This window comes from Ursus maritimus, unplaced genomic scaffold (genome assembly GCF_017311325.1).
Source record: "Ursus maritimus isolate PB19 unplaced genomic scaffold, ASM1731132v1 scaffold_6, whole genome shotgun sequence".
Lineage (NCBI taxonomy): Eukaryota > Metazoa > Chordata > Mammalia > Carnivora > Ursidae > Ursus > Ursus maritimus.
Genome location: NW_024426774.1, coordinates 81,105,892 through 81,116,535, shown reverse-complemented (window position 1 = coordinate 81,116,535; position 10,644 = coordinate 81,105,892). Strand labels below are relative to the sequence as shown.

Genomic DNA, 10,644 nt, shown 5'->3' with positions numbered 1-10,644 from the left:
CCCCCCCGCCCCCCCCGCCCCGTTCCCCCCCCCCCCCGCCAGGCTGGCAGGCCCTAAGAGCAGACAGACCACCCTTCCAGCCTGTGCCTTAACTGTGCACACGCGGTTTTCTCCTTCATCTAGACCAAGTCTATTCACAGCTCAGCTGAGACATAGCACAGCATTTTCTCTTCTGCACACACACATATATCCTCTTTAAAAATTCTTCCCTTTCCTTTACACTTTGGCTCAGTTGTTTCAGGAACCTTCTCTTATTCTCCCTCTGTTTGTTCTTTCTGCTCCTGAAACCCTAAACTGAAACTCTAAATCATGTCTGAAAAGTATACAAGTTCTACTCGTCACATGGCTATTAAGGAAATGGAAAGCCATCCATTTTGGGTGAGAAAAGACAGATGAGCCCGTGCCATCAAGCGTGGAGCTCCCTTTCCAGGACTCAACGATCCTCTGAGAAACTCCTTAAGTCTCTTATTTCTTCTTACGTAAACTACTTTTTCCTGTGTAAGACACTACTTGTTTGTACTGTCCTATACTTTTCACATTACACATGCACGCCATATTCACTACGGTATAAAATAAGGGGGTTTTTATTGACTTTCCCAGGAACCTAAAGACATATATTGTGTCTGTAAGAAAAAGGGAGTTCCAAGGAAGGCGGTAACCACCTTTGGAAAGCAACACATCTACAAAGTCTGAGACGGCCACGGTCAGCACGTTCCCTCCACTTTCCGCTTTCCTATCATGCTTCACTTCTGGGCAAGAACAATAAATTACTTCTTTCTTCTCGTCCTCATCTTCCCTCAAAAACCTCCCTGCTTCTCCACAAAGACCCGCTGGACTGATGACAGGCCAACTGGAAACAGTGTTCACTAAAGCACTGTATGTTCTCCTTAACTGTACGCCACATCCGGGACTCTCTTGTATTAGTTGCTGTGAGGTAATATATAAGCCTATTATACAAATAGCGACCAAATACTAAAAAGTGGAACTGGCATTATTACAGAAGATGAAAAGGTTAACTGATGTCAGAAAGGTCTCCTGGGCAAGACTGCACACATGCTCTAGATCTGTGGGGTTTTTTGTTTAGCTGGGTGGTTGGTTGTCAAAAAGCTTGACGCATGACTGCCATGCCTCACAAAATTACAGTTGGCTAATGACAAAAACCTAGTTTGGCTTAGGGTCTTTTTACCCTGTCACATGGTAAGAAACTGTATCAAAAGAAATGGCAACAACAAAGATACATTTCAGAGTGTTTAAGGCCTGCCACAGTCTTTGGGGGCCTACTCCTTGCTGCAGTGGGATCACTCTCCACAGAACGGAACAGCATCTGACCCTCTCCCCCCCAGAAAAAGGCAGAACAAAGGAGTAAGCAGACACGTGAAGCAGTTTCAAGTTTTCTCCTTTTTCTTTACACCCAATGCCTGACTTCCCTACAAAACCACTTCGGTAAACTGACCAGTGGGTATTTAGTCACATACTATTTCAAAGTAAGGGAGTGTCTCTAGGAGGATGTCATCTGCATGACCCAGGAAGTGAGGCTGAAGGACTACAGTTGTTAATTAACACTGGCCATACAGGACGCTGACTGGCATATATTTAGGAAAGCATTTGTCCTTTCTCCACACATAAATTTACTCTAAGATTCCATAAAAAGAAGTTTTGGAAATATAAGGTTTTATTAATTACCTGCATTAAAACACTCAAGTTAAACCAAAAGATCTGTAACTCATACGTGTAAACCATTCCGACGAGCAATACAACAAACGCTAAGCCCCACACTGCTTGGGGAGTCAGAACACCCGACAAAATAAACTGACCTAAATTACTGAGTTTAACTAAAACAGAAAAGCCCAAAGAACTCTGGTCTCTGTTAACAGAAACTGTATTTCTGTTAAAACAAAAAAGAAAAAAGAACAAAAAAGAACAAAACCCTTTATTAATCAGATGTAATCTGACATTTTCGGTCAGGGCACGGTAGTATTTCATCCACGGAGAAACCGACCGGGTTCTTGAGCAAGTACCTTCCTAAAACAGAAACCAACCCAAATCGAAGTTCGGCCCCTTCCACAATGTGTAATTTCTTCATTATGATGGAATGCAACCAAATCTCTTGCCCTTGGGTTGCTCAGTTTCAGCCCAAACAAATGCAAATGGCTTGTCAGCTGACAGCTGTTTGATAAGGCTCCCCTACAAGACCTGCATGCTTTACTCTCCTCCGTGAAACTCGGGATGAAAGGCAGAAGGCAGGAAGAGAATTAATGTAGCATACAGTCTAAAGGCAATGCTACAACCGTGATTAAGTAGAAAAGTTAAAAGGCACAGATTTTCCACAGCTTCGCTGCGTGCAACCCATCCGTGTAACAAGTTGACAGGCCTAGCGCGTCAGCTCCATCACCCCCTCCGACAGCTAAAACGCAGCATTGCATCCCTTTTCAGAGAAAATTTGCGTCTGCACCATGAAGCGTTGTACATTATTTCTTAGCACTGCAGGGGGCTCAAGTCCATATGGAACCTTCACAAATATTACCACAGATCAAACCAGCGGCGTTGGGAGGCAGATTTGACATACCTATTTAAATGAACAGCAGGGGTCCTCGGGCAGCCTCGGGCTGCGGGAGAAGCTCGGCGGAGAGCCAGCCGCAGCTCCATTAGTCAGCAAAGACACACTCTACATTTATCATTCATTTCATTTCTGCCAGGGCAAGAAGCTCATTTGCCCAAGGTCAACAAAAAGCGAAAAGAAGGTTTTCTTTTTTTTCCCCAAGAAATAAATGTACCTGACAAGTGGGGATTTTGTCCTTTGGGTTTGTGGAGCGCAAATAAACACCAGAGTTCTAAAAAAGCCGAGCGAATGTGTGCCTGGGATTCAAGCAACCTGAAAGCTGACGGAGGACGGGGAAGCCCAGTGAATGTTCTTGCAACTTTTAAAAATCATAAGATGAAGAAAATAAAACTTGACATCGTGTTCTTAAAGTAAAATGGGTTCTGTTGTTGAAAACTGGGTATTAGCATCTAGCCGTTTCATTCACAGTACCCTAGGGAACCCCCACATTTGCACGCTATCAAACACTTACAGCTCTGAAACAACACAAAGCTGTGCCCAGTACACTCAGACGCAGTTGCAAGTCAAAGTGTAATAAAACCATTTCTCAGGTCTTTTGGAGGCACAAATTCTAAACCCATAACGCTGCATTCGCCTCTGAAAAGCGAAAGCTGTATATGAATAAACAAGTACTGATAACAATTTGACTCTCTCTTTGGTAAATGCCTTACCGCCCTGAGGGCAGCTTATACGAGCCCCTTCCTGCTCCGGGCCTTACCTTCCACGCACCAACATGCATTATTTCTGAGCGGAGCGCCTGCCTCCTAATACGATCTCAATTTGTAAGTATCAGCATTTTAAGGCCAAATCATCCTGATATAAATTCTATGATGTTCATTTAGCAAAAATGAATTAATAAAATATAAAGTCTTTCAACACACTGCCTTACCTCTAGAGGTCTTAGTTTCGTTCACTATGAAACATAATGGGTAAATTCTGAAGCCAAGCAAAATCTCTGGCACACGCACTTAGCTTACAGTTCATATTATTAATCATCGATATAATATACTTACATGCATTAATGAATAATACGACTGTTTGCCAGTATAAAAGAGAAAATGAAATGGACGGCCATCTTCTCCCCACTGGATTGCTAATAAAAAGCCAGATGAAAACAAACAAAAATAAAAATTTATACAGAGAAAGAGACCAAATAGCTATGTTTAACTGAAGTTAGAAGACATGTCTACGATTCTGATTAACAGCATTAATATTTGGAATTTTAATATTTAGTTCATGTTTAATGCGCTGTAAACTATTTAGGATATTTAATATTCCACACTCATTAACATAAAACAATGTTTGTATCTGATAAAATACTCCTATACATTCCATCATGAGGATTTCTAGAACTTGTTTTAAGTAAACGCACAAAATAGCAAAAATCATCTTGTTAGAACAAAAAAATTTAGGTTTGGCTATAAATACAACACGCTCCCAAATTCTTAAAAAGGGAAACTGATAAAGTCAATGATATCGTACCTTCAGGAAATTAAGAAAAGGCATAATATAACAAAGAAAAAAATTAAATGGATTTTTCCATGCCACATTATTTGTTCCAACTCTGTGGTGACATACCTCCGAGAGTTTAAATGTCTAAAACAGAAGGGGCCCCCACAAGGTGTTATGTGTAATTCCTTTTGAAATACAGATGGTCATTCACATCTAATAAACACCAAACAAACTGAGGAATGGAGTCACTGTAGTAAATAAACCAAACCTGACTCCACATCCTTTGCCCTTATTTCCAGAGTAGTTTCTCAGTTAACCATTTGTGGGAACTTCAATACGTTAAAGGTACACTCCTCCGTCAATTACAGAAGTTGAAAACTCTTTTCTCCCAATCTATTACTCACTTTAATTTTTTTTTTTCTTAGAGAAAACATCTTTCTTTCTTTTCTTTCTTTCTTTCGGAATGAGGTGCTTTCTTTTTTTTTCGAGGGGGGATGTGTGTGAGACAAACACAGACAGCCTTAATGTGTTGAAATCCTGTGTCAACCACCTTTTCATCTGGCGTACAGTGTCTTTCATAATCAAGAAGTTTAAAATACATGTATACTGTAGAATCTGTCAGTTTCTTCTATGGCATGATTTCTCGGCTGTTTCTATCACCCCTACGAAGGAGCCTTGCTAGACATCTTTTTCCCTAGTTGCCTCCTTCCCCATGAAACCTCAATACCACAAATATACTGCAGATCTGCTGATGTACACGGTGGTCCTGTGGAAGGCCATGAACACTCTAACAGCCCAGACTTTCCTCACCTCCTACGGATCCATTTATGCCCCCTTGGGGACAACATCGCTCCTATGGAGAGAGCATGCTTTAAGATTTTGGGCTTTCTAAAAACTATTTTCCTATATTTTCTTCTGCAATTTTTATGTTTTTTTTCACGTTCAGAAATTTCATCTATCTGAAATCTATGTTTATCAGGCAGAAATCCAAGTTATTACCTTGTCCAGCAAAGAGAGTCATTATCCCATTAGTTTTTTGATACTACAATCTTCTGTTGAGTACATCTTTTTTTTTTTAATTTGAGAGAGAGAGAGAGAGAGAGAACATGAGTGAGCATGAAGGGGGGGGGGGGCAAAAGGAGAAGGAGAGAGAATTTCAAGCAGACTCTATGCAGAGCATGGAGCCCAAAGTGGGGCTTGATCTCATGGCCCTCAGGTCACAAACTGAGCCAAAACCAAGAGTCGGACACTTAACTGACTGCGCCGCCCAGGGGCTCCACTATGCTCTGGTGTTGAAATTCCACCTGTACAATAAACAGGATATTTCTGTCTTCTGAGGATAACTGACATTACACATAGGCCACTTTAAGTCAGTATATTTAAAACAAAGACCAAAATTTCATACAAAATTATAAAGAAAAGTCTTGCTAGGGACTTTAGCTTGAAAAGAAAACCAGATTCTTACACGCCAATGGCTGTGGATGAATTAAATAGTTCTCTAATATAATTTTTACAGACTTCATGAAATCCTGCATCTTCTCCAATATTTATCATTTCACTATGCAATCTATTTGCACTGTATCATTAAAGCAGTCAGTTAGAAAGTGCCTAAGAAAGACAAATATCATGGTTGCAGATAAGACTCTACTGTAAAACCTGGGAGGGGGTTTTGAGTTGGGTCTCATTGCATGTTGAGTATCTGATTATGTAGAAGTGTACGTGTGTGTGTATACTTGATTTCATAATATTTCATTCAATCTAAGATGTCACAGATTTTAAGATGCCCCACCATGTATCTTATACAAAGAAAGAAGGAAAAAACGCTGATCATCATGGTTTTACATTAATTGTAAAATGAATCCTGTTAAAACTGAAAAACCGTCTTAGAATTCACAAGATACGGAGCTAACGAACACGCTGATGCTCAGTACTCTACTCTGGCCCACCGGTCTGTCTCCAAGGACTGCAACACTACCACCATTTGAGTAAAATAAGCTTGCTGCTGCATTGTGAGAGCTGGGAGGGTGTGTCCTACAGTATTCTTACTTCTTTTTAAAAATTTCTCTCTCCTTCTTGCACATTTACTCTTTCAAATAAAGTTTATAAATATTTCCGAAAACTCCTGCCAGGACTTTGGTTAAAATTATATTATGTTTGTTCATAATTTTTAAAAAATATAATTACGTTTGCTCAACTTTGCAATATCTTTCCTTACAGGAACATGAAATCTTTTTTCTAGCTATTCAGATTTTTACTTACAAGCTTTAAGTTTCATATTTCCTACATAAAACTCTTGCATATTTTTTCTTTTTTTAAAAGATTTTATTAATTTGTCTCAGAGAGAGAGAGAGAGCGCTCACAAGCAGGGGGAGTGGGAGGCAGAGGGAGAGGGAAAAGCAGGTTCCCCGCTGAGGAAGGAGCCCGATGTGGGGCTCCATCCCATGACATGCACCGAAGGCAGATGTTTAACCGACTGAGCCACCCAGGCACCCTTCTTGCATATTTTTCTAAGTTTTATCTGTATTTTAATTTTTGTTGTTCTTGACACTATCCCCTCATTTAACTATGTTTTCTATAAAATTAACTTTAATTATGCAATACGCCCTTCTTTCACTATTTTTTTCAACAGACTTTTTTCTTTTAAAGCACCTCACAGCAGAGTTGAGAGGCAGAGGTTTCCCATATACTATCTTTGCCCCCACATATGCATGGCCACCTCCATTATAAACACCCCCTGACAGTGTGGTACCTTTGTTACAAGTGGTGAACGTACTCTGTCCGGCGCATCATTATCACCCTAAGTCCACAGTTAACATTAGGGTTCACTCTTGTACACTCAGCGGGTTTGGATCCACCACTATAATATTATACAGAGTAGTTTCAGTGCCCTAGGGACCCTCTGTGCTCCACCTACTCCCCTTAACCCCTGGCAACCACTGACCTTTCCATTGTTTCCATAGTTTAGCCTTTTCCAGAATGTCATATACTTAGAATCATATCGTAGGGTATGATTGGCTTCTTTCACTCGGTCATTTGCATTGAAGTCTTCTCCATGTCTTCTCATGGCTTGACTGCACCTTTCTTGTTAGTGCTGAATAATATTCCATTGTCTAGACGTACCACAGTTTAATTACCAATTCATATACTAAAGGACATCTTGGTTACTTCCAAGTTTCAGCAATTATGAATCGAGCTGCTATAAACATCTGTCTACAGGTTTCTGTGTGGACTTAAGTGTTTAACCCCTCTGGATAAATACCAAGGAGCACAAACGCTGGATTGTATTGGAAGAGTATGTGTAGTTTTGTAGGAAACTGCCAAACTCTCTTTCAAAGTGGCTGTACTATTTTTGCATTTCCATCAGTGATGAATGGAGAGCTCCTGTTGCTCGTCGTCCTTGGCACAATTTGGCGGCGTTGGTGTTCTGGATTTTGGCCATTCGAATAGGTATGTAGTAGCACCTTACTGTTGCTTTAATTGGCATTTCCCTGATGTGAAGCATCTTTTCATACGTTTGCCTGTGGTATCTACTAAGAACTTTGGCCAATTTTTAAACCGGATCATTGGTTTTCTTACTGTTGAGTTTAACAGTTCCTTGTGTATTTTGGATAACAGTCCATTATCAAATATGTCTTTTCCAAATATTTTCTACGATCTGTGGCTTGTCTTTTCATTCTCTTGATAGTGTCTTTCTCACAGCAGAAAAATTTTAATTTTAATGAAATCCAACTTCTCCTTTGGTGTTGTTTATAAAAAACCATGGCCAAACCCAAAGTCTTCTGGGTTATTAATTACTGATTCAATTTCTTTAACTGATATAGGCCTATTCAAATTGTCTACTTCTGGTGTAAGTTTTGGCAGATTGCATCTAACCCCACAAGGAATTGGTCCGTTTCATGTAGGTTATCACATCTGAAGGCATAGAGTTGTTCACAGTATTCCCTGATTATCCTTTTAATGTCCCTGGGATCTGTAGCAGTATTCCCTCTTTCATTTCTGGTACTAGTAATCTGTGTCCTCGCTCCTTTCTTTCATTTAGCCTGACTACTGGTTCATCGATTTTATTGATAAAATAAAACTGACATAAAATCTATTATCAAAGAAGCAGCTTTTGTTGATTTTCTCCACTGGTTTCCTGTTTCCAACTTCACTGACTTGTGCTATAATTTTTATCATTTTTTCTTCTACTTACTTTGGATTTAATTTGCTCTTCTTTGTCTAGTCTCCTAAGATGGAAGCTTAGATAAGTGATTTTAGATCTTCCTTTCTACTATACACGTTCACAGTGCTATAAATTTCCCTCTAAACACTTTTTTTATTCACTCTTTTTATAAAGATTAAATATTAGAATTCCCTTGCCAGGCTGAAGTTTATTGTTCTAGACTCTTTCAGTACATTTACTTATGTCTACCTCCTGAAATACAGAGGACTGTCTGCATGTTTTCTAAAATTAAGCTGTATGTATACTACATACTTCCTATAGACTACTTGTCTTCCCCTGCCCCCAAAATTCATGTTGTGAACCTAATCCGCAATGTGCTGGTATTCTGGTGTGGGGTCTTTGGGAGGTGATCAGGTCATATGGGCAAAGCCCTCATAAATAGGATGAGTGCCCTCACAGAAGGAACCCCAGAGATCCTGGGTCCCTTCGTCAGGTGAGGAAACAGGGAAAGACAGCGCTCCATGAACCAGGAAGCAGGCTCTCACCTGGTGTCTTGATTTTGGACTTCTCAGCCTCCAGAACCAGGAGAAATAAATTTCTTTGGTTTGTACGCCACCCAGCGTATGGTAACCTGACTGGACTAAGACAACACTACACCATTTTCACTTCCTTATCTCACCCAACAGTGTGTCTCATTTGTATTAATCCAACTGGAACTACCTTCTTTTCCCTTTTTCTTTGGAGAGTGAGAGAGAGGGGGAGAGAGAGAGGTGGTGTGCGTGAGTGAGTGGGCGGGGGAGGAGCTGGGGCAGAGGGAGAGGGAGAGAGAGAGTCTGCAGCAGGCTCCAGTGTCAGCGCAGAGCCCGACACAAGGCTCGATTTCACAACCCCGAGATCATGACCTGAGCTGAAATCAACAGCTGGCCGCTTAACCAAGACTGAGCCACTCAGGCACCCCTGGAACTACCTCTCTTTTGATTATCAGCATATTACTCCACAGTAGGATTCTCTGAAATTTAGTTAGCTACCCTAATTAATAAACATTTCGATTGTTTCTAATTTTTTGCTGACACATAATATTTACAATTTCTAATCTGATAAATGATAATGATCTTCTATCATTGTTTTATAAAACATTGTTTCTGATCTGATAATTTCCTATGTTTACTGGTTACTTGTACTTTCATTTATGAATTGTGTATTTTCCCCTTTGCCTATTTTGTCGGACGCTTAACATACTGAGCCATCCACATGCCCCTGCTGCTTGCTTTTTAAATTTATACTGTCTTTTTTCCAACAAGAAGTTTTGAATTTTAAAATAGGTAATTTATTGATCTTTGTCCTTTTCATTTTTTTGTGACTTAAGGACATAATGTTATCCGTTATTTGATAGTTGTATGTTTATCCTTCAACTAGCCACTTTATTTAGTTCTATTCTAGAATGTAAATTTCTTAATTACAAAATCATAATGAACTTTTAAGTCTTGACCCAATTCTGTCATGCTCTGGATACACTCTTTTTTTTTTTTTTTAATTCCATTGAGTGGATTAAGAAATAGGACACTTCTGGGGCACCTGGGTGGCACAGCTGGTTGGTTGCCCAACTCTTGGTTTCAACTCAGGTCATGGTCTCGGGGTCGTGGAACCAAGCCCTGTGCTGGGCTCCACGCTAAGTGTGGAATCCGCTTGAGATGCTCTCGCCCTCTCCCTGCCCCTCCCACTTGGGCCACTCTCTCTAAAATAAGTAGGTAAATCCTTAAATTAAAAAAAAAGGGGGGGGGGACACCTCTGTCTACCAAAATGCAGACACCTATTTCCATCCATTTTTTAAAGACTCCTATAAAAATAAAACAGAAAATGAAAATAATCCAAATGTTCAGCTGAAGAAAATTCATCCTTACCAAAACCAATGACAAAACAGAAGGAAACTGAAATTCAACACTCCACACTGAATTAAATATTTTCAAACAAGCACTTGGGTTTACTGGAGCACACTCTGAATCAAATCTTCAAAAATATGAGCTCATAATGGATAAAAAACTAAAAGAAATGAAACAACTTGATTAAACTCAGGGAAGAAATAGGAAAAAAACCTAAAATCATCAGAAATGTACACTGATTCATAAATTACCCAAAGAAGAAGTAGATTAATAACATAATAAAGGACACTGGAGAAAAAGTAGAAAAATGATTAAGAAAATGAAAATGAGACAAAGAAAAAAGGAAGATGAATCAGAGAGACAGACCACAATTGATGTGGAAAACAACCAAAGAAGGAATAACATTTATATAATTGGAGTCCTGAGACACAAAAACAAAAAATGGAACAGAACTAATATTTATAACTATTAAAAAAACCTTTCTGGATGTAAAGGACTTGAATCTACAATACTGAAAGAGCTCATTGGCAGCACGGTAAGCTAACTCTTAA

The 10,644-nt window shown here is 39.6% G+C and overlaps 1 protein-coding gene across 1 annotated transcript in view; it reads right to left on the bottom strand.

The window, feature by feature from the left end:
• Positions 1 to 10,644, bottom strand: part of MRPS9 (mitochondrial ribosomal protein S9) — a 63,484-nt gene that overhangs the window by 15,526 nt on the left and 37,314 nt on the right. Inside the window, exon 5 of the mRNA XM_008699095.2 lies at positions 3,613 to 3,692. Coding sequence (XP_008697317.2) covers positions 3,613 to 3,692 — 80 coding nt within the window. The remainder of the gene's footprint in view (positions 1 to 3,612; positions 3,693 to 10,644) is intronic.